The sequence below is a fragment of the Dendropsophus ebraccatus genome, chromosome 13 (assembly GCF_027789765.1).
Source record: "Dendropsophus ebraccatus isolate aDenEbr1 chromosome 13, aDenEbr1.pat, whole genome shotgun sequence".
In the NCBI taxonomy this organism is placed as follows: domain Eukaryota; kingdom Metazoa; phylum Chordata; class Amphibia; order Anura; family Hylidae; genus Dendropsophus; species Dendropsophus ebraccatus.
Window position 1 is genome coordinate 21,095,319 of NC_091466.1, and position 25,178 is coordinate 21,120,496.

The 25,178-nt window shown below is 45.7% G+C and overlaps 1 protein-coding gene across 1 annotated transcript in view; it reads left to right on the top strand.

Annotated features, from left to right (window-relative positions):
- LOC138770477 (scavenger receptor cysteine-rich type 1 protein M130-like) overlaps positions 1–25,178 on the top strand; it is a 222,460-nt gene that overhangs the window by 35,235 nt on the left and 162,047 nt on the right. Inside the window, exons 6-7 of the mRNA XM_069949583.1 lie at positions 5,182–5,252; positions 18,614–18,928. Of these exons, the coding sequence (XP_069805684.1) occupies positions 5,182–5,252; positions 18,614–18,928 (386 nt within the window). The remainder of the gene's footprint in view (positions 1–5,181; positions 5,253–18,613; positions 18,929–25,178) is intronic.

Below are 25,178 nucleotides of genomic sequence, written 5' to 3' on the forward strand. Positions count from 1 at the left end.
CTTCAAAAAGTGTGGATTTCAGGATTTCACCTTTTGTGAACTATAGCCGTGGGGTTCTATCCCTGGCACCCGTGCCAAGGAACACTACTCACCATTTTGTGAGTGGGTACTAACTGTTCTTTAGGTACTTTGTGGATATCATGAGAGTAGTAAAATCTTGCACCGCAAATCCCCATGGGGTTCTTCTGTGTGCAAATTATTTCACGCCTCTCATGCAGTCACGCGTGAAATAAGGCTGTCTATGGGGTATATATCACGGAGGCTGCTGTCCTTCAACTGTGATATAAAAAACCACCACAGTTAGTTACAGCAACAAACAGTTGCTGAAAGGCAGGTTATCTTGCCTTCTTTACGGGTGCCTTTACAATGGGAGGCTTTTTTGTGGTTCCCTGCTGGCTAAAATCCACAGCGCATTGTTGGCTGATTTTATGCCACCTTCAGTACTATGGGGCTGGGTGCAAATACCCAGTTCATCGCAGAACTGCGTATGTCTGGCCGGAACCCTAGTACTGAATGCCATTTGGTGAACGGTATAAAAAGGCCCTGTGGATTTTACTCAGCAGACCCGCAGCCACATGTGAAGGTACCCATAGGGTGAGGTTTTTTGGGAGTGACAAAAGCGAGGGTGGGAGGTCACTCCCATACCCCATCAGGGTTTTTTCCCCTACCCACTTTAAAAGATAAGTCCAGGCAGTCAATATCTTTCTGTACCCTTACTTGACCCAGAAACTTATTAATTGACCAGACTTATCCTTTAGGCCAGCTGGTGACAGCACTTAAAAAACACAAAAGCATACATCCATTGTATTGGACGCTACACCCGGTTAGGACATCAAACTGGTGTTAAGAAAAAAAAATATATGTGTATCGCCAACAGCCATAGGCCCAGATTCAACAGGTTTGACACCAGAGTAGTAATTTGTAAATTTGTAAAGCAAGTGCCAGTGAGGTGTCAATTTAATGAAAATTGGACACGTATTTTTGGATAATGGAACTGGGGTAAAGCCTTCTTGAATTTGTACCTTTTTGAATGTCCTTTCTTCACCTCATGAATTCTGAGGGTGAGGTTCTCTGTCTATTTTACCGTATCCGTATTCTGCTAGACTAGGTGTAATGTTAGAGGGGGGGGGGGGGGGTTTAACGTAGACTGTCCTGTGCTGAACTCTACATTAACATGTTGTCATGTTTAAAGAAGTATTTTTACACACATGCATATCCTTAGCTTCAAACTTTGGTTGTCTTTACTAGGTCCTTCTGGGTCCGAAAGAATACTACTCCTACTAATGCCCCCACAGTCAATTGTCTATTTGGAAACTGGGTGGAAGCTGCCTTCTCAACTTGTCTGTTTGTAACAATACTAGCCTGAGAGCTATCAACTGCTGCCTTCTCCTGGTCCTCAACAGGTCTGTTTTAAATAATACTGACATGGAATCAATCAACTGCTGCCTCCTCCTCCTCAAGTAGCCGCTCCTCAATAATACTGGCTTGGAATTGATCAACTGCTGCCTCCTCCAGGTGCTCAAGCAGTCTTTTTTTAATTATACTGGGCTGGAATAGATCAACTGCTGCCTTCTCGTCCTCAATTAGCCTCTCCTCCATAATCCTGGCCTGGAATAGATAAACTGCTGCTTCCTCCTCCTCAAGTAGCCTCTCCTCGATAATACTGGCCTGGAATCAATCCACTGCTGCTGCCTCCTCCTGCTCTTCTAGTAGTCTCTTTTTAATTATATTGGCCTGTAATTGATCAACTGCTGCCTCATCCTCCTCAAGTAGCCTCTCCTCGATTATACTGGCCTGGAATCAATCAACTGCTGCCTCCTCCTGCTCTTCTTGTAGTCTATTTTTAATTATACTGGCCTGTAATCGATCAACTGCTGCCTCATCCTCCTCAAGTAGCCTCTCCTCGATTATACTGGCCTGGAATCAATCCACTGCTGCCTCCTCCTGCTCTTCTAGTAGTCTCTTTTTAATTATATTGGCCTGTAATCGATCAACTGCTGCCTCATCCTCCTCAAGTAGCCTCTCCTCGATTATACTGGCCTGGAATCAATCAACTGCTGCCTCCTCCTGCTCTTTTAGTAGTCTCTTTTTAATTATACTGGTCTGTAATCGATCAACTGCTGCCTCATCCTCCTCAAGTAGCCTCCACTCGATAATACTGGCCTGGAATCAATCAACTGCTGCCTCCTCCTGCTCTTCTAGTAGTCTCTTTTTAATTAGACTGGCCTGTAATCGATCAACTGCTGCCTCATCCTCCTCAAGTAGCCTCTCCTCAATAATACTGGCCTAAAATCGATCAACTGCTGCCTCCTCCTCAAGTAGCCTCTCCTTGATAATGCTGGCCTGGAATCAATTAACTGCTGCCTCCTTCTGCTCTTCTAGTAGTCTCTTTTTAATTATACTGGCCTGTAATCGATCAACTGCTACCTCATCCTCCTTAAGTAGCCTCTCCTCGATAATACTGGCCTGGAATCGATCAACTGCTGCCTCATCCTCCTCAAGTAGCCTCTCCTCAATAATACTGGCCTGTAATCGATCAACTGCTGCCTCATCCTCCTCAAGTAGACTCTCCTCAATAATACTGGCCTGTAATCGATAAACTGCTGCCTCATCCTCCTCAAGTAGCCTCTCCTCGATAATACTGGCCTGTAATCGATCAACTGCTGCCTCATCCTCCTCAAGTAGCCTCTCCTCAATAATACTGGCCTGTAATCGATCAACTGCTGCCTCATCCTCCTCCTCAAGTAGCTTCTCCTCAATAATACTGGCCTGGAATCGATCAACTGCTGCCTCATCCTCCTCCTCAAGTAGCTTCTCCTCAATAATACTGGCCTGGAATCGATCAACTGCTGCCTCATCCTCCTCAAGTAGCCTCTCCTCGATAAGACTGGCCTGGAATCGATCAACTGCTGCCTCATCCTCCTCCTCCTCAAGTAGCCTCTCCTCAATAATACTGGTCTGGAATCGATCAACTGCTGCCTCATCTTCCTTAAAGTAGACTCTCCTCAATAATACTGGCCTGGAATCGATCAACTGCTGCCTCATCTTCCTCAAGTAGCCTATCCTCCCTAATACTGGCCTGAAATCGATCAACTGCTGCCTCCTCCTCAAGTAGCCTCTCCTCAATAATACTGGACTGGAATCAATTAACTGCTGCCTCCTGCTGCTCTTCTAGTAGTCTCTTTTTAATTATACTGGCCTGTAATCGATCAACTGCTGCCTCATCCTCCTCAAGTAGCCTCTCCTCGATAATACTGGCCTGGAATCAATCAACTGCTGCCTCCTCCTGCTCTTCTAGTAGTCTCTTTTTTATTATACTGGCCTGTAATCGATCAACTGCTGCCTCATCCTCCTCAAGTAGCCTCTCCTCGATAATACTGGCCTGTAATCGATCAACTGCTGCCTCATCCTCCTCAAGTAGCCTCTCCTCAATAATACTGGCCTGTAATCGATCAACTGCTGCCTCATCCTCCTCCTCAAGTAGCCTCTCCTCAAAAACACTGGCCTGGAATGGATCAACTGCTGCCTCATCTTCCTCAAGTAGCCTATCCTCCATAATACTGGCCTGGAATCGATCAATTGCTGCCTCATCCTCCTCAAGTAGCCTCTCCTCAATAATACTGGCCTGTAATCGATCAACTGCTGCCTCCTCCTGCTTTTCTAGTAATCTCTTTTTATAATTATACTGGACTGTAATCGATCAACTGCTGCCTCATCCTCCTCAAGTAGCCTCTCCTCGATAATACTGGCCTGGAATCAATCAACTGCTGCCTCCTCCTGCTCTTCTAGTAGTCTCTTTTTTATTAGACTGGCCTGTAATCGATGAACTGCTGCCTCATCCTCCTCAAGTAGCCTCTCCTCGATAAGACTGGCCTGGAATCGATCAACTGCTGCCTCATCCTCCTCCTCCTCAAGTAGCCTCTCCTCAATAATTCTGGCCTGGAATCGATCAACTACTGCCTCATCTTCCTCAAGTAGCCTATCCTCCATAATACTGGACTGGAATCGATCAACTGCTGCCTCCTCCTCAAGTAGCCTCTCCTCAATAATACTGGACTGGAATCAATCAACTGCCGCCTTCTCCTGCTGCTCAACTTGTTCCAACAATACTGGCCTGGGTGCAATCAAGTGCTGTCGCATCCTCCTTGTAAACTTTTTTTTCCAATATTTTTTTTCACTATTTTTGCACTTTTATTCACTATATTTTATTAATTTTATTCCTATTATTATTATTATTTTTTTTTTTTCTCATTATTTTTGGAAATTTTATTTTCCCACTTTTTTCATTGTAATAGCAACTGCAACTAAACAAAGCTATACCCCATCACACTCCCACTATTGTAGCTGCAATTATTCAGCCGTTAGAGCAAGGGTAGTTTTCGGTTCGGTTCGGACCGATCCGAAATTCTCGAAAGTTTGCCAGATCGATTCGAACCGAACTTTTCAAAAGTTCGCTCATCCCTAATTAGGAGTCTATCCTCCCAGTTTGAAGGCTTAGTTTTAGCTCAGGAGAGGCCATTGCTTGTGTAAAAATGCTAAAGTAGGACCATGTCTTTGAGGACATCCTAACGTGGTGACATGGTACACTCTGATCAAACGGTTTGTTAAGTCCCTCATTTTTTAATATCTATACAGCAAGTTTTTATTGTGGGTATGCCGGGGGGGGGGGGGGGGGGCGGGGTTGTACGGTAAGCACTTGCAGCTGTAGGTTGCTGTTGCACTTTTTTTTTTGTCTGTACTTCAGCCACATGCAGCATGCAACCTACAGTGTGAACAGAGGCATTGGAGTGTTGACGACTTTTACTTTTTTCTCATGTCTCTATGACATGTCAAAAGTTTTTCAAAATGACGGTGACACTTTAAGAACACAGTGAACACTAGAAATACAATTTCAAAGTAATGTTGTTGTTTGTTACTATAGTTAAAACATTTGTCTCATGATTCTTTAGGTCACAGAGAATACAGGCTAGCTGATGGGCCTAATGCTTGCTCAGGACATATAGAGGAGCTACATGGTGATACCTGGGGATATGTTTGTGAGATAGGTCCAGAGCTAAGAGCTGCCAATGTACTCTGCAAAGAACTTTACTGTGGAGAAGCAGTGCCATCATCACTGACCTATACAAGAAGACCTGGACCTATATGGACGGAGCAAATTAATTGTACTGGTAATGAATCCAGGCTATCTGACTGTATAAGAATTCCTGAAGGAAACTGCTCTAAACTAAGTCCTCCCTCTATTCATTGCAAGGGTATGTGATAATTCTTTTGTTTCAGATTTTAAAGATTATTCCAAGCAAGAAAAGACAAAATTTTATGTATAAAGTTAAAGGTGTATTCTGATGTTACTAGTAGAGATGAAGTTGAAGGGGTTATCCAGCGCTACAAAAACATGGCCACTTTTTCCCCCTCTCTTGTCTCCAGATTGGGTGGGGTTTTAAACTCGGTTTCATTGAAGTAAATTGAGCTTAATTGCAAACCACACCTGAACTGAAAAGAGACAAGAAAGGGGGAAAAGTGGCCGTGTTTTTGTAGCGTTGGATAGCTCCCTTTAATGCTTCGGAATTTGAAGTGGGGGCAGTATTGTCACAAGGCCCATCCACTCTCACCAATCTCAGACCCTACAACGTCTTTTCTACAAAATTCTTCGATACTGAACATAATTATGACATTGGTAACCGGATATTACTTGCCATCAAGGCATGGCTTGCCATGGGTATTTGAGGAATGGAGACATTTTTTGTGGTTACTTACAGGCTTGGTACTAAGAATGTCAACACTGATGTGTTATCTAGAAGTTTTGGCTCCCCTGAACCAGCAAATACTAAACCTGGGAGCATCCTCTCCCCAGGAGTAGTTCTAGCAGCCATCTCCTCTGACCTTTCTCCACATATTATAGCAGCTCTAGAGTCTGCTCCTGAAGCCCTTCCAGAAGACAAATGCTTTAGTTCTCTGTCTCTCAGGTTAAAAGTTTTGGAGGAGGCACATTGCTAGCTGGTCGTCCAAGTATGAGGGATACTCAAAAGCTTCTATCCAAGGTATATTGGTAGTCATGTATGGCCCGAGAAGTTAAGTTATATGTTTCTGCCTGCCCAGTCTGTGCTAAGTGAAAGAACCCTATAAGACTTCTTGAGGGCCCCTTTCTCCATCATTTTGCCGTTATCTCAGGGCAACACCATGATCTGGGTTATAGCAGACAGGTTTTAGAAAATTGCTAATTTTGTTCGGTAAGTTATCAAACGTTAACTTATTGTCTGAATTTTTCTGTGAAAGTTTGAATGTTAATCTTTCATTTGATAATGTCCATGAATGGCGGAATGTCAAGGCACTCACCTCAGCATAAAATCACTTGCTTTATGAACAAATAATGTTACATTTCTTACAGCTGTGATTGCCTCTAATAGTAACCGAGTGGTCATTTCGACCAAGTGGTCCAATCGCTTCAGTCCTTAGTATAAGCTCAGTTTCCTTCTTGATCAGCTGGTTATTCCTGCCACCCCCTATCAAATTTTTTACTTGTAGTCATCCCATAAAGTGCAGTTCAGACAGGTTACCATTGTGCACTGAACGCAAATGTGATATGACTCTCGGACAGCCTTTACCTGTTCTCAAAGAACGTACATGTTCTGCAAATCGTTGATACAGTGGGCAAATGGTCTTACCAATATAATAAAAACCACAACTGCATGTAAGTGCGTAAACTACAAACACAGTGCGGCACGTAATAAAATCTTGTATTTGCCAGGTAAGACCACCTAGCCGCACTGTATCAGTCTCTTTCAGATGCCCTCAATAGCTACAATGGCCACATTTTTAATTACCTTCTAATTTTTTATGACTTAAACCATGTTTTTGTATCATTATTTTTCACCCTGGACAAATTTTTAAACCGTCCCTGAGAGTGAGAGGTGCGGATCAAGGTGGATGTTAGTCTTAGGTTGTTAAAGGGGCGTAAGGCACGGGTAGGGCGGTAGACAGAAATGAGGGAGAAGATATAGGGAGGTGCAGCACTGTGGAGAGCCTTGTGGATGAGCAGGAGGAGTTTTTATTGTATCCTGCGTTTAATAGGAAGCCAGTGTAGTGACTGGCACAGGTGGAGGCATCGGTATAGCGCCTGGACAGGGGGATTAACCTGGCCGCTGCATTGAGAATGGACTGGAGAGAGGAGAGTTTAGAGGAAGGAAGGCCGATTAGTAAGGAATTGCAGTAGTCTAGACGGGAATAAATCAGAGCGACAATGAGAGTTTTAGCAGATTCGACAGTAAGGAAGGGACGGATTTTAGAGATGTTTTTTAGAGGCAGGTGACAGGAACGTGAAAGGGATTGAATATGGGGAATGAAAGACAGAGCAGAGTCAAACATAACCCCAAGGCAGCGGGCTTGTTGTGTAGGGGCAGGCCCGGACTGGTAATCTGGCAAGGCGGGCAAATGCCCGCTGGGCTGGCCAGATCACCAGTTCGTGGGCCGCCCGGGCTGCATAATAGGAAAAAAAAAAAAAAATCACTGCTGCGGCCCGGTCCTGCCACCCGCTTCTTCCTGCCCGCTCCTGACGTGCTCCTCCAATCCAGTGGCCCCTCGTTGATTGGAGAAGCACGTCAAGAGCGGGACAGCCGGGCCGAGGTGAGCGGGCTGTGGTGTCGAGAGGGAGCTGCGGTGGCGTGTCTCCGCCCCGCCTGATCCCCCCCCCAAGTGCTGATGGCCGCAGACGTGCCGCACGCAGGCACGTCTGCAGGCACCTACACCAGGTCCCCAGCGGTGACGTCACTTCCCTGACGCGCCGCTGAGGACCTGGAGGAGAGAGAGGAGAGGGGCCGCCGCTGCCACCCTGCTGCAGCAGGAAGAAGATGCTGTGCATCGAAGATCCGGAGGAGGAAGCTGCTGGGAGCGAGGTGAGGTGAGTTTTTTTTTTTTTTTTACCCCTTCACATGTGGCCACATAGGGAGGGCTATTCTATAGGGGGGGGGGGGGCAGGGGGGCTGTTCAATGTGGAAGGGGGATGCAGGGGGGCTATTCTATATAGGAGGGATGCGGGGAGGCTATTCTATATGGGGGGGTGCAGGGGGGGCTATTCTATATTGGAGGGGGATGCAGGGGGCTATTCTATATTGAAGGGGGATGCAGGGGGCTATTCTATATGGTAGGGGGATGCAGGGGGCTATTCTATATGGGAGGGGGATGCAGGGGGCTATTCTATATGGGAGGGGGATGCAGGGGGGGCTTTTCTATATGGGAGGGGGATGCAGGGGGTTATTCTATATGGGAGGGGGATGCAGGGGGGCTTTTCTATATGGGAGGGGGATGCAGGGGGCTATTCTATATGGGGGGTTGCAGGGGGGGCTATTCTATATGGGGGCGATGCAGGGGGGCTTTTCTATATTGGAGGGGGATGCAGGGGGCTATTCTATATGGGAGGGGGATGCAGGGGGCTATTCTATATGGGAGGGGGATGCAGGGGGCTATTCTATATGGGAGGGGGATGCAGGGGGGCTATTCTATATGGGAGGGGGATGCAGGGGGCTATTCTATATGGGGGGTTGCAGGGGGGGCTATTCTATATGGGAGGGGGATGCAGGGGGGCTATTCTATATGGGGGGATGCAGGAGGGCTTTTCTATATGGGAGGGGGGATGCAGGGGGGCTATTCTATATAGGAGGGGGATGCAGGAGGGCTATTCTATATGGGGGATGCAGGGGGGCTTTTCTATATGGGTGGGGGATGCAGGGGGCTATTCTATATTGGAGGGGGAGGCAGGGGGCTATTCTATATGGGAGGGGGATGCAGGGGGCTATTCTATATTGGAGAGGGATGCAGGGGGCTATTCTATATTGGAGGGGGATGCAGGGGGCTATTCTATATGGGAGGGGGATGCAGGGGGCTATTCTATATGGGAGGGGGTGCAGGGGGCAATTCTATATGGGGGGATGCAGGGGGGCTATTCTATATGGGGGGATGCACAGGGGGGCTATTCTATATGGGGGGGATGCACAGGGGGGCTATTCTATATGGGAGGGGGATGCAGGGGGCTATTCTATATTGGAGGGGGATGCAGGGGGCTATTCTATATGGGAGGGGGATGCAGGGGGCTATTCTATATGGGAGGGGGATGCAGGGGGCTATTCTATATGGGAGGGGGATGCAGGGGGCTATTCTATATGGGAGGGGGTGCAGGGGGCAATTCTATATGGGGGGATGCAGGGGGGCTATTCTATATAGGAGGGGGATGCAGGGGGCTATTCTATATGGGAGGGGGATGCAGGGGGGGCTATTCTATATGGGGGGGTGCAGGGGGGCTTTTCTATATGGGGGCGATGCAGGGGGGCTTTTCTATATGGGAGGGGGATGCAGGGGGGCTATTCTATATGGGGGGATGCAGGGGGCTATTCTATATGGGAGGGGGATGCATGGGGCTATTTTATATTGGAGGGGGATGCAGGGGGGCTTTTCTATATGGGAGGGGGATGCAGGGGGGGGGCTATTCTTTATGGGAGGGGGATGCAGGGGGGCTATTCTATATAGGAGGGGGATGCAGGGGTCTGTTCTTTATGGGAGGGGGATGCAGGGGGCTATTCTATATGGGAGGGGGATGCAGGGGGCTATTCTATATTGGAGGGGGATGCAGGGGGCTATTCTATATGGGAGGGGGATGCAGGGGGCTATTTTATATGGGAGGGGGATGCAGGGGGGCTATTCCATATAGGAGGGGGATGCAGGGGGGCTTTTCTATATGGGAGGGGGATGCAGGGGGCTATTCTATATGGGAGGGGGATGCAAGGGGGCTATTCTATATGGGAGGGGGATGCAGGGGGCTATTCTATATGGGGGGTTGCAGGGAGGCTATTCTATATGGGAGGGGGATGCAGGGGGGCTATTCTATATGGGGGGATGCAAGGGGGCTATTCTATATGGGGGGGATGCAGGGGGGCTGTTCTATATGGGAGGGGGATGCAGGGGGGACATTTCTATATGGGGGAATGTACAGGGGGGGGGGGGGGTTATATGGGGGGGATGTACAGCAGGGGGGCTATTCTATTTGGGGGGATGTATAGATGAGGATGTTGCTGGAGCAAGAAGCCTAAAATGTCTGTCTGGCAGATCCCGTGGAGAGGAGTCATGGCCAGAGAAGCCTTCATGATGGCCGGAGCCAGATGGAGAAGAAAAGGAAAAGTGGACGGCTCTTCATGCAGAGAAGACGCCTACTGTGAGTGACAGGATGTAACTGCACTATAATCACTTATAAGGTCTGCAGAACCTTTATACAGCTGGGATCTACCTCTGTATCAGGGGCGTCAAACCCGTCCCTCCAGGTGTTGCAAAACTACAATTCCCGTCATGCTTTAGCTGTCTAGGCATGATGGGATTTGTAGTTTTGTAACAGCTGGAGGGACGGAGTGTGACACCTGTGTTCTATTGTCACTGTTCTGGGAGAATATTGGTCTTTATATAGTGGCTGTTATTTGGTGCCAGTATAGTGGTATTATCCAGTCACCATATGCTGAGGGTGGTGGGCATGGTGTGATGGTATTACTTGTATTATTGCTAATATTAGTGTTGTATATAGTGGATTGTATTCAGTCACAGTGTAGCGGTATTAGTCATTATGTGGTGATAATGGCTGTGCTCAAGGTGGGGTGATATTATTTGTTACTTATATACTGGTAGTATTGGCAATATTGGTGGGTGTGCTTAGTGACAGTATGGCAGTAACGTGTACAGTATGGGGATAATATTTGCTTACTGGTGTTATCAACTATGACTGTATTATCATGCACAGAAAATTCTAGATAGATAGATAGGAGACAGATAGATAGATAGATAGATAGATAGATAGATAGATAGATAGATAGGAGACAGATAGATAGATAGATAGATAGATAGATAGATAGATATTCAAAGTAGATTCAATGGCACTCCGAGATAAATTGCAAAATTCAGTGTTTATTCCAGTGTCCAAAAAGTTGTAACAGCACAGCAATAGGCAACGTTTCTGTGGCCTCACGCCACCATTTTCAAGCCCTTCAAGGGCTTGAAAATGGTGGCGTGAGGCCACAGAAACGTTGCCTATTGCCTATTGCTGTGCTGTTACAACTTTTTGGACACTGGAATAAACACTGAATTTTGCAATTTATCTCGGAGTGCCATTGAATCTACTTTGAATATATAAGGAAGTCCGTGGTTAAGACTACAAGAGGCACCCGTTCACACCACTGTTAGTGCTGCTGAAATAACTTACAGATAGATAGATAGATAGATAGATAGATAGATAGATAGATGCTAGGAGATAGATAGATAGGAGATAGATAGATAGATAGATAGATAGATAGATAGATAGATAGATAGATAGATAGATAGATAGATAGGAGATACTGTAGATAGATAGGAGATACATAGATAGATAGATAGATAGATAGATAGATAGATAGATAGATAGATACTGTAGATAGATAGATACCCAGTAGGAAATAGCTATCTAGTAGCTTATTATGTATCTTAGATTACACATGAGATCATAACCAGACACATTTTAATAATTAAAACCTTACTACTTTTACCACCATTATATGGAGTGCAGACATAGTCAGGATAAAAGGGATTTAAAAAAATATAGTAACTTTTGTCCAAAAACAGCACCACCCCTGTCTTCAGACTGTGTGTGGTATTACAACTTGGCTCCAAATTACTTCAATGGAACTGAGCTGCAATACCTCACACAAACTGAAGAAGAGTGTGGCGCTGTTTCTGGAAGAAGGTGGCCATGTTTTTATCCTTTAAAGGGAATCTGTGAGGTCCATTCCAGGTCTAGGGCTGTAGATCTCAACAGACAGGTGTGCGGGAGATATCACTGACAGGACCTTTAGTCCAGTGTAAACTTTTATAATTGTCCTTTTCATTACCAACTAAAGTTTCACAACAGCAGCAGCAGCAGCAGCACCACCCTATACGTCCATCAGTCAGAGCAGGCAGGGGCGGGGCAGAAGGTGCTGCTGTGGCTCCACCTCTGTGACACTTCAGCTGGTAATGAAAAGAATGATTATAGAGGTTTACACTGGACTAAAGGTCCGGTCCCTACGCTGGGATCTACAGCTGTGTACCTGGTATAGACCTCACAGGTTCCCTTTAAGGGCATGTTCATACCTAATCCAATGCGGATTTGATGCTTCTGATTTAATCAATTGAAATGAATGCATAAATATGCCACATCAAATCTACAGCAGATTATGTTATAGGATTATTTTTAGGTGCTGATGGTGGGGTTCACATGCTTAAGGGAGTAGTGGGGGACATGGCTAAATGAAGCAGAATTTGCTACAGCGTGTATTTTACACCGCTATCCATGATATGGTATATGGGCTGCTGGGGTCTGATTGCCAGGGCTGGTTTTAAGTCCCAGTCCGGCCCTGTGTAGGGGTTATGGTTGCACCACAGACAGAGATGGAGAAGTCAGGTGGGGGGCGGTTAGCAGAGGGAGCGAATACAAGCAGCTCAGTTTTAGTGAGATTGAGTTTTAGGAATAGGACCTTTTTAGCATGGTCCGGCCATCTTTATAAATAAGGCAGTGCAGTTAAAGTTGGGTAAACCAGTCACCAACCAATGCCTGCCTGCTACAGGTCTAAGTGCTTGAATGCCTGGCATATGTATTTGGGGGGAGGGGGGGGGGGTCAATTTAGGAAACCTGGTAAGCCTGTTTGAACAGATATGTTTTGAGGGAACATTTGAAGCTTTGGGTATTGGAGGTGAGTCTGACAGGGTTGGGCGGTAGACAGAGATGAGGGAGGAGATGTAGGGAGGTGCAGCACTGTGGAGAGCCTTGTGGGTGAGCAGGAGAAGTTTATATTGAATCCTGTATTTAAAAGGGAGCTAATGTAATGACTGCCATGGGGGGGGGGGGGGCATCTGTATAGCGGCTGGACAGGGAGATGAGCCTGGCCGCTGCATTGAGAATGGACTGGAGAGAGGAGAGTTTAGAGGAAGGAAGGCCGATTAGTAGGGAATTGCAGTAGTCAAGACGGGAATGAATAAGAGCGACAATAAGAGTTTTAGCTAAATCGACAGTAAGAAAGGGACGAATTTTAGAGATGTTTTTTAGATGAAGATTACAGGAACATGAAAGAGATTTAATATGAGGAGTGCAGGACAGATCAGAGTCAAACATAGCCCCAAGGTAGCGGGCTTGTTGTGTAGGGGTTATGGTTGCACCACAGACAGAGATGGAGATGTCAGGTAGAGGGCGGTTAGCAGAGGGAGGGAATACAAGAAGCTCAGTCTTAGCAAGGTTTCGTTTTAGGAATAGGGAGGACATAGCAATAGAGACGGCAGACAGACAGTTACTGGTGTTCTGTAGAAGAGCGGGGGAGATATCACGGGAGGAGGTTGAAAGCTGGGTATCATCAGCATAGAGATGGTACTGAAAACCAAACTTGCTGATGATTTGTCCAATGGGTAAAGTGTAAATGGAGAAAAGGAGAGGGCCCAGGACTGATCCCTGAGGAACCCCAACTGTAAGGGGAAGAGAAGATGAGGAGGAACCAGCAAATGATACGCTAAAGGAGCAGTCAGAGAGATAGGAGGAAAACCAGGAAAGAGCAGAGTCCTTGAGGCCGATAGAGCGGAGCGTGGAGAGGAGGAGCTGGTGGTCTACAGTGTCAAAAGCTGCAGATAGATCCAGGAGAATGAGCAGTGAATGGCCACCTTTAGATTTGGAGGAGAGGAGATCATTAGAGACTTTTGTAAGGGCAGTTTTGGTAGTGTGGTGAGGATGGAGACTGAAAGGGGTCAAGGAGAGAGTTGTAAGAGAGGTAGCAGGTTAGGCGGGAATAGACCAGGCGTTCCAACAGTTTGGAGATAAAAGGAAGATTAGAGACAGGTTGATAATTGGCTGTACAGGAGGGGTCTAGGGAGGGTTTTTTCAGTAATGGAGTGATGGAGTGTTTTAAAGCCGAGGGGAAGGCACCAGAGGAGAGGGAGAGGTTGAAGATTTTAGTAAGGTAAGTAGTGAGAGAAGGAGAGAGAGACTGGACAAGGTGTGAGGTAATAGGGTCACTAGGGCAGGTGGTGGGACGAGAGGAGGAGAGGAGTGTGGAGACTTCCTCCTCTATCCCTGCCTCAAAGACTCAGAGGGATGAGAAGGAACAGTAAGAGGGAATAGGATCAACACTACTTGGGGACTGGGAGGTGATTTCCTGATGGATAGTATCGATTTTTTCCTATAAGTGGGATGCTAGGTCTTCAGTGCAGAGGTTAGTAACGGGTTTCTGAACTTTGGGTTTGAGGAGGGAGTTGAGGGTATCAAAGAGAAGAAATGAGAGAGATAAAGTAAGATTGTTTAGCAGAATGAAGAGTGGAGTAGTAGCTTCTTAGCACACATTTATAATGTTAAAGGTCTGCTACAGTTTTAGACTTCCTCCACAAATGTTCAGCACACCTAGAACACTGTAAAAGGAAACAAGTTCTAGGTGTGTGCCAGGGTGGTTGTGGTCTGCGTTTTGCTGATTGAGGTGTGAGGGGTGCCATTTTGTCAAGGATTGTTTTGAGGGTGTTGTGATAGCATTTGACAGCCAGATTGGGACAGGAGAGTGAAGAAATAGGAGGCAGTAATGACTGTACAGAGTCTATAAGTTGTTGGGTGTTGATGGCATGCAAGTTTCTGTACATGACCGAGGTTGGGGTGTCAGGAGAAGACTGAGTATTAGTGATTGAAAAGGAGAGAAGATTGTGGTCCGAGAGCTCGGTAGGAGTGTTATTAAGGTGAGAAACTGGGCAAAGTCTGGAGAAGACCAGGTCCAGGGTATTCCCACCCTTGTGGGTTAAAGAGTCAGAATACTGAGAGAGGCCAAGGGAGGAGGTTAGAGAAATAAACTGATAAGCCGATGGGGAAAGTGGCTTGTCAATAGGGATATTAAATTCCCCCATGATGAGGGCAGGAATGTCAGAAGATAGAAAGTAAGGAAGCCAGGTAGAAAAGTGGTCAAGAAAGCGTTGTTGTGAACCGGGGGGGGGGGGGGGGGGGGGGGGGGGCAATAGATGACTGCGACTTTCAGGCAAAAGGGACGGAAGAGTCTAATAGTGTGCACCCCAAAAGAGGAGAATGAGAGAGAGGGTGCAGGGGGAATGACCTGGTAAGTGCAGTCCTGAGAGAGAAGTACACCTACTCTTCCACCGTGCCTGTTATCAGTAAAGATGAGCGAACTTGACGGATTTCTGGTTCGTATGAAACAGAAATCTCGGCGTCTGACTCCCGCTGTCTGCCGGCTCCGTGCAGCGGGTGGATACAGAATAGGGAATGCCTGGAAAACTGGGATACAGCCATTGGCATTGGCTGTATCCCAGTTTTCTAGGCGTTCCTAGCAAGTTCGCTCATTTCTAGTTATCAGGTCTAGGAGTATGGGTGTCTGACTGTTAAAGCCATGTTATCGGCGATCTGCTCATTGAGCCTGCCTGTGCAGGCTCAGTGTAGCAGATCGCCGATCTGACCGCACGGAGGCAGGTGAGAGACGTCCGGCGGTCCGTTTCAACGATCGGGACCCCCGCAGTCACACTCCCCCTGTCACTTACACTTAAACGCGCGATCGCTGCAGCGTGTCATTACCGGTGAGGTCCCGGCTGCTCACTGCAGCTGGCCCCCACCTCCTATGAAGTGCGCTTCGCTCCGGAGCGCGCTTCATAGCGGGAGAACCACCCAGGACGTACAGTTATGTCCGGGGTCATCTAGTGACAGACTTCCATGACGTAACTCTACGTCCTGGGTCGTCTAGGGGTTAAAGATGATCTCATCCTCTAATTCTGCTAAATACAAATTTGCGAAAGTTGGTGCTACTGGTGTCCCCATCGCGGTCCCAGCCTGCTGACCATACCACTGGTCAGCGAACTGGAACGCATTGTAATGGAGGACAAACCCGAGAAGTTCTCAAATATAAGATGCATATTCTGGTTCACATATCCCACTATGCAAGAGTCGACTCCGTACAGCCTGCACACCGGCATCCTGCGGGATGCGGGTGTACAGGCTCTCAACGTCGACACTTGCCAGGGACAACCCTTCTGACCTCTCAATTGATCCAATATAGCCAGTAGATCCTTCGTATCATGCAGGAAGGAATGAACATTGCTCAACAGTGGACGCAGTACCCAGTCTAGGTATTTTGAAACCCGTTCTGTAACCGAACCCCGACCTGCAATGATGGGATGCCCTGGAGGGCAATCCAGCTATTTATGGATCTTGGGGATCCAATACCAGTAGGGCTTACACGGAAATCTATTTATTCTTAGATGGGTGTATTGCATACATATGTATTGTATAGAGTGTTGGTTCTAATATAGCAGCTGAGTACAGGGAGGTAGGGATACTATGGGTAAAGGGTCCCTCCTGGATATTATTGGGTGTTTTAAGTGTTTTTAATTTAGGGTCTATGTAGGGTTGTTTTGTGTATGTACAGATATATGAATAAAGATTATGTATACTTATTTTTGAATTGATATTTGTGTGCTTGGTGAGTTTTGACATACCTCTGTTTCTTATATTCGGATTTGTGGCTGTATGTGAGGCTCCTGGCTCCCTTCAGTCCATATCAGCCGTTCACTGATTGGCTGATGGGGACTGAAGGGAGCCGGGAGCTTCACATGCAGCCACAGCACAGAGAAGATAATGTATGCTCTGGGCCGCAGGCGGAGAGGGGTTAAAGGGGTTGGGGTTACATACTCGTAGCAGAATAAAAATTCCGCTGCGGGTATGTAACCCCATTGAACTTTACACTACATGGATTTGCAGCGGATTTTGCTGCAAACTCACAGCGTGAAATCCACTGCGAATCCGGTACATGTGAAGGTACCCTAATTATGGTTTTCACCCTCGGATTTCATTCTCTTCTCCACCTGCAATTGACACACCACAGGCTAGCATTTCCACTGACGAACTGTACACAGTGTGGGCTCGGGTTCTGAGGAACTTTCAGGGTAGCCAGGAATGGCCAATACTTAAAACCAATAAGAGATGCACCATCTCTGCACTGTTTGTTGTTGGGGATCCAATTTTACTTCTAAAAATTTTAAATTAAGAGTCCCCTCTTTAAAGAGGACCTGTCACCTCCTGTGCCAGGGCAGAGCCTGCCGACCCCCCGCTAAAGACCCTTATACTTACCCTGTGCCCAAAGTCCCATTCCTGGAGCAGCTCCCGCCGCCGAGATATCACCGCCGGAAGCCTGGCGCGCGCATCAGAGATGAGTCTGACGCTCATAGAGAACGATGTCTCCATTCATTCTCTATGAGCGTCGGACTTATCTCTGTTTTGCGCGCACTTTTCGTTGGCCGGAGCTGCTCCAGGAGCGGGACTTCGTGCACGGGATAAGTATAAGTGTCTCTAGCTGGGGGTCGGCCAGGCTCTGCCCCGGCACAGGGGGTAATAGGTCCTCTTTAAAGCTTGCTCCTTGTTATGTTGATCTGTTTAATATTTTACAGGTCATCAATCCAGTTGTGTATAAGTTATCCCTTCCCCGTTCTTGGAAAGTTCATTATGTGTTCCATAAAAGAAATATGTTGTTCTGATATTGCCCACCCAAGATGCATGTTAATGCAGGGTGAACTTGAATTTGAAATTGAGAAAATAATTAACTGTAGGTAAGTCAGACACTTGCCGCAATATCTGGTACATTGGCGTGGGTTTGGCCCTGAGGAAAGAATGTGGGTCAATGCCAGGGATGTTCCTGCTCCACGTTTAATCTGTTTATTCCACAGGGCCTTTCCTCTCAAACCGGCTCCTAGCCTAAGGTGTTGGGTGTTCCCCCATAGGAGGGGGTACTGTCTCAGTGCTCTCAGTGTGTGAATTTGACTTGAATAACCAGCCCACTCTCTCTCTCTGCCCTTATTCACACTTTAAACTCTTCTGCTAGGAAGCCAACAGCTGCTTTCATGTTTTCTCGTGATTTCTCTTGCTCATTGGGTTAAGTTTTCAAGTGTTGCTATGTGAATCCTGATGCTTGTTCTATTAAGACCACTGGGGAGGGCTCCCTGGCTGCTATCAGGGATTGAGGCAGGAGTTCTGGCAACGTTTATTCATTTACACTCAGTAGTTGCCAGTGTGTTTGATCTCCACTAGTGATGAGCGAACATGTTCATAAATGTTCGCATTTACATGACGTCAATTGTTCAGGTTCAGTAGGGAGAGTAAAAGGAGCAGGGACAGCATCTGCTTTTAGTAAGACAGCAATATTCACAGTGGTTTTGTAGTTAGTCAGTGTAGGGAGGGAGAGCTGATCGAGTAGTTCTTAGAATGTTGTGAAATTGTTAGCGTAGGGAGGGTGTCAGAATCCAGCTGATTGTGGCATAGCATTCCTCACACATATTGCCAAATACATATATGCACGTCATTACGTATATACATATCGGTGAATAAAAGATACGCTAATAAAAGATGAGCACCTCGGAAGTGCTCTGCTATAACGCATTTTAAGCTTTACATCTAATAAACTCTATGCATGTGCATAACTCTAGACTGAAACATATGCTTCTTCTGGTTATTTGTTCGTGAATGTTCAACAAACCAATGACGATCATTTTTTTTATTTTATGTTCGCATTCCGGATTTATTTCTATTAAATATTGTGTGTATTTTTTTTTAATGCAGAAATTAATGAACTGAGACTTGTGAATGCTGCCAGTCCATGTGCTGGAAGAGTGGAGATTTTTCATAGAGGAAGATGGGGGACTATCTGTGGTGATGATTGGGATAAAGCCGATGCAGATGTGGTCTGTAAGCAGCTGGGTTGTGGTCCTGCTGTAAGAGTTACAATAAATGCCTATTATGGGGAAGGAACTGGGGACATCTGGCTGGATGACGTACAATGTAGAGGAAATGAAGCAAATATAAAGAGCTGTGCAGCAAACAAGATTGGTGTCCATAACTGTGGTCATCATGAGGATGCAGGTGTAATATGTTCAGGTAAGAATTCCACACAGACTTTATATTATGTATAAAACCTTTATATTATATATGAAACCCTTCCCAATTGAGCATTATTTCTTCTCTTTGCATTCTAAAAGCCATAAACAAAGTCATATGGAGGCTTTTTTATGGGACACATTGTAGTTTTTAATAGCAACCTTTATGTTACATATAATGTACTTTTAAGCAAAAAAAAAAAAAAAAAAAATCCCATGAGCAAGCAGGTTGCACTCCCTGGACAATCTTCAATGTACAGAATGAAAATGACATGGACCCAAGAGATCTGCCCAAATTATCAGTAAAGAATGTCAAATAAAATGTACAACTGACATCCCGCTACAATAGTTAGTAGTACTTGTTACTGAATCCTGACCACATAACCTCCTATCATATCATGGTCAATAGCTACATGTAAAGGGGAATTATCAGCAGGTTAGACAAATCTAACCTGCTGACAGGTCCCTAAAGCACGCAGGGCGCCGAGGAGGAAGGTATACCATACTGTTTTTATAGTTCTATACAGGGCCAGGAGAAGGGTAGGCACGGGTAGGCGATGACCTAGGGCGCCAACTGGTGATTAATTACATGGGGTGCAATTCATTCATTGATACTTCTGCACAGCAGCCTTGCTCAGACACAGCAAGGAAAATGCTCCTTTCCCCCAGGCATGTCCTTGCGGCCTGGCACCACCCCCCGCCCCCCAGCAGGGCCGCTTATGCAATCGAAGGGAGTCGAAGTGAGGACTTTGCCTCAGGCATGGTTGCCAACTGGTCCGTTTTCTCCGGGACTGTCACAGATTTGACAGGCCAGTCCCGGCTAAGTAATGTCCCGGTAAGCTCCACCCCCTGTGACGTCACCCCCCCCCCCCCCCCCATGACGGCCCCCAATGCACTGAAGCCTAGGCACAGGCTTTTTGGATGGAGGCTGTATATTCTGCCTCCAGCCACCAGAGGCCACTCTCTCCTCCCAGCTACAGGACCTGACAGCGAGGTCACTCACTCCTATCTGGGATAGAAGAGAACAAGATGGCCGTGTGTTGCAGGGAGCCAGGTAATAAGGTGTCCACATGAGGGGGATTATGCTGAAGGACTGGTATACAGTATATACCAGTGACTGGTATACACTGTATACCAGTCACAGCTCTGATTACCAGTCTTCCAGTATACTAGCCTCTCACACCAATGTATAGTTTATAATCCCCCTCATGAGGGCACCTCATTATACCACCAGTATTATACAGTGCTGTAAGACTGCTGGTATACTGAGGTGCCCACATGAGGGGGGTAATGCTGAAGGAGATAAAGCTATATACACTGATATAACCTATATTAGAACATCAAAAATTGTTTTAGATCAAAGAAAAAAATATATAGGGTCCACCTGACCTTATTTACCTATAGTAACCCCATAAATAATCCACAAAAAATTCTTTATAAATCCAAATTATTTTTTATTGAATCACAACAACCCATAGTCCCATAAAAAACATATACACACATGAACAATTAAAAACAGAAGGAGTCAGGACAATGATTGTATACATACTGTACATGATTAGTCAATTTTCTTAGAATGGCACAATTATCCCAAATGTTTATAGCAGTATTCACACTCCTGGTGTGGAGTGAAGGAGTCAGGACATTCAGACAGGGTGAGTGCAATAGCCATTATCTGATGGTTATCAAAGGGGAACACTTATCCTGCAGTGTGGCACTTGGTGTATACACTGGACTGTGGAAACAGGAATATTGAGTGCATAGGAATACATGTAGATATATAGGTGTTATATACTTTCTATATAATGTTTTTTGTGCAATAAATGTCTGCTGCTACTTGGGGTTCAGTGCAAAATACAATTGTGATGATAATTTCAGTTAGTGCAAACGCAGATATTACTATATATAGTGTGAATACTGCTATAATCATTTGGGATAATTGTGCCATTCTAATAAATTGACTAATCATGTATGTATACAATCATTGTCCTGACTCCTGTCCTAACCTCTTAAGGACAGAGCCTAAAATGGCCTTAAGGACAGGGGCAATTGCACTTTTGCGTTTTTGTTTTTTCCTCCTTGCCTTCTAAGACCCATAACGCTTTCTTTTTTCCACCTACAGGGCCATGTGAGGGCTTGGTTTTTTCAGTAACAGGTGCACTTTGTTATGGCATCTTTCAATCTGTCATTAAATGAATGACGGAACCCCCAAAATATCATTTATGGGATTTGGGTCAAAGAATGCGATTCCGCAAATTTTGGGGGGTTCCATGTTTACGTTATGCACTCAACAGTAAAACTGGCATTTTTCCTTTATTCTGCAGGTCGGTATGAAGACAGCGCTATGCAGGTTTACTAGGTTTTCTAACGTTTTACTATTTTTATAAGCAGTAAAACATTGGTTTTGTAAATACACCCTAATGTTCTGTTTGGTCAAATTAACCGAATTTGAAATTTGATATTTTTTTCAAATATTCATTATGCAATTCTGAAACTTGTGGTTCATTGACTTTTCCTCATTTGAGTGGTTCTTGCTGTCACGATCCCCGTGACTTAGGTTCTGGCTAGTAGGCAACCGGGCTCACTTCAGACCGTCTTGGATCAGCTACCAACCAGAACCTAACACCCAGTTACACGTTTTCTGCTGCCACCACACGTCACAATAAGGCTGACGTGACACCTTACCCTTATGCACACCTAAGGCAACTACAAATTAAGTCTATCAGAATCTTATGGTAATCACTTACCCCTGGTAACGTTTTACTTCAGAGACATAGGGCCTTTTTAGAACACAGGAAAGCTCTTATTAAAGTGAAATTTAATATCAAATAAAAAAGGACAGTGCATACAGTACAGGTCACAATAAAAAAAAGAGATGGTACAAAATATACAGACACATACATACACAGTAAAAACAGTTCTTAAAATAAAAATGAGAAAACCAGAACCTTCTTTGCTATCGGGCTGTTTGGAACTGGAACGCTATGGGGATTAGCAGGAACGGCGGGCCAACACACTCATAACAAGTTCCCCAAGTGTTGAACACTCTCCCATCATACTCCCTGCCTTATCAAGCATGGTGAGAGCAGTTGTCTCCCTCCCTCCTCTGACCTCACAGGGGGGGTGACAGGGACTATGCTAATGAGCTAATGGTCCATCTTTTATGACCGGAGACGCTTGCCTGAAGATTTTCAAATCCTCATAACTTGGCAGGCGCGTTTCCGATCAGCATTACAGGGACATCAAACTATGGGGCATCACCTGCCGGTCACGGGCATACCAACCATGGGTCTGGTGTGTACCCGATTAGAGGAGTTACAGGTTTCCCTGGGTTCCCCTAGAGCCACTTTCTTGCTTTTACAATGGTGGGTCCCTCTCCCTACCCTGCTGACCTGTAGCAAATCTCCTCTCTGGAATATGACAGCTTGTCATCTTTCTGAAGAGGTCAAATTTCTCCATAGACGTCTACAGTGACCTCTGTTTGTCTCCTGCGTGAACTCTGGATGCATATTGCAGCCAGACCCCTTGTCATAAAGCCATTACGCCATGAGGACGTTTTATTGCGCCCCCTGGTCTGGTAAGAGATAAGAGAACCCGTTAATATCCTGGACTCTCACTATATGGCCACAATCAACCTAGCCATGACATCTAGTGCCCACAGGAAAACAGGAAACCAGCTTTTAAAAAGAAACAAAAAAGGTGTGTAGGGGGGGGGGGGTGAGGAGCTTTGCCAAATATGAGTGATCAGGGATATTTTATTCAAGATCGTGAATATATATTGATCATCCTCACACTTGCCAATAACAGTTTTTATTTTTTATTTTTTGATTACTTTTCGTTCCACATCTTTTTTTACTCTTGTACTGTTCGGTTAAAAATGACCGATAGCCTTTTATACTAATCTCCAGCCATTTAAAAAATAAATAAATAAAGGAGTTATAATCTCATTTTGGTCCATATAGTTCATCTACTACTTTTTATCAATTTATCTAGGTCCTTTTAGTCCATGCAGAGTTACACATACTGTACATACATTTTCAAATGATGATACTATAGATTGATTCCTTTCCAGTATACAGTAGTTATGTGCTGTTCTTATAGAAATGGTTCAATTCAGTAATCAACCTTTCGCATGGTGATCAATGTGAATTATTTTTCTTAGCTGGTTCCTTTTATTAGCTGGGTCTATTATCTAATGATGACCTGAAAATATGGACTCCGTGCGACGGCAAAAGTTCATATGCTATAAACGCTCAGGTATACAGTACATAGGAAAAACCCTGGAGATTGTCCACAGGATCCAACAGCATGCTGTAGAAAGTGAACCAAGGGCTTCTGCTAGCACTGCGACGATACCCACAGCCTCCACCAGCAATGCAGCCAGCCTAAAACTAAAACGATGCGCCTTCTGTCCAACATCACAATTATTAATCATAATTATTACAATTATTATTTTTTTTATACATAAAAGGTCATTAAGAAAAAAGCAATCTCTGCATTTTTTTACCCCGTTCACCGTGCGGGAAAAGTATGGTTTTATTAGATCGAACGATTACACACGCTACGGTGTATAATATGTTCATTAACTTTATTATTTTTATGTGTTTTATGTATGAAATGTGAAGGGGGGGTTATTTTCACTTTTATTGGGGGAGGGGCTTTGGGACATTTTGTAAAACTTTTATTTATTTATTTTTTTACACTTTTATAGTCCCCTTAAGGAACTATCACTTACATACATTACATTCACTGATCCCTGCTATGCCATAGCATAGCAGGGATCAGTGTTATCTGTAATGTTCTGATTCAGCCTGCCTGTGGCAGGCTGAATCAGAACACTGAACCGAGGACTGCATGGAGGTAAGGAGAGGACCTCCGGCAGTCAGGAAATGTCACCGGGACCCCTGCAGACACGCGGCGGGGGTCCCGATCGCTAAGTGACCAGAGATGCTCCAGTCACCTATACTTCAACGCCATGGTCGTGCCATGGTGTTTAAGGGGCTAATGGCGGGCGCGGTGGGTGAGGGTGAGGGCCTGGCTGCAGATAGCAGCCGGTCCTCACTCGCTATGGGGCGGGCTCAGCTCGTGAGCCCGCTCCATAGCCCGAACCGTGCCAGGGCATACGTTTACGTCCTCCTGCCTTAAGTCCCAGGCAGTGAGGGTGTAAATGTACGCACTGTTTCGTTAAGGGGTTAACTTGTCCATGTGTGTACAGTGTATGATTATTTATGGGGTTACTATAGGTTAATAAGCTATATACACTGGTTTGAGAGGCTAGCATACTGAGAGATTGGTAATCCGAGCTGTGACTGGTATACAGTGTCCTAGCCGCTTACACCAACGTATATAGCTTTGCCTTCTTCAGCATCATCCCCTTATGTGGGCATGTCAGTATACCACCAGTCTCGAACCACACTGTATAATACTGGTGGTATAATGAGGAGCCCACATGAGGGGATGATGCTGAAGGATGATGAGGGGGATGATGCCGAAGTCTGCCCCAGTCACCCCCAGTCTACCCCAGTCACCCCCAGTCTGCCTCAGCTACCCCAAGTAGCCCCCAGTCTGCCCCAGTCACCCCCCCCCCCCCCGTCTGCTTCAGATACCCCCACTCTGCCCCATTCACCACCCAGTCTGCTCCAGTCACCCCGGGTCTGCCCCTAGTCTCCCTTCAGTCTGCTCCGGTCACCCCCGGTCTGCCCTAGCTACCCCCAGTTTGCCTTAGCTACCCTAAGTAACCCCCAGTCTGCCCCAGTCACTCCCCAGTCTGCTTAACCTCTTAAGGACGGAGTCAATTTTCATTTTTGCAATTTCGTTTTTTCCTTGTGTATAAAAGGCCATAGCACTTGCATTTTTCCACCTAGAAACCAACATGAGCCCTTATTTCTTGCGTCACTAATTGTACTTTGCAATGACAGGCTTAATTTTTGCATAAAGTACACTGCGAAACCAGGGAAAAATTCAATGTGTGATGAAATTGAACAAAAAAAACCACATTTCTTTTATTTGGGGGGTATTTGTTTTTACGTCATTCGCCCTGGGGTAAAACTGACTTGTTGTGCATGTTCGTTACGATTACAATGATATATAACATGTATAACTTTTCTTTTATATGATGGCTTGTAAAAAATTCAAACCATTGTTAACAAATATATGTTTCTTAAAATCGCTCCATTTCCAGGCTTATAGCGCTTTTATCCTTTGGTCTATGGGGCTGTGTGAGGTGTCATTTTTTGCGCCATGATGTTTAC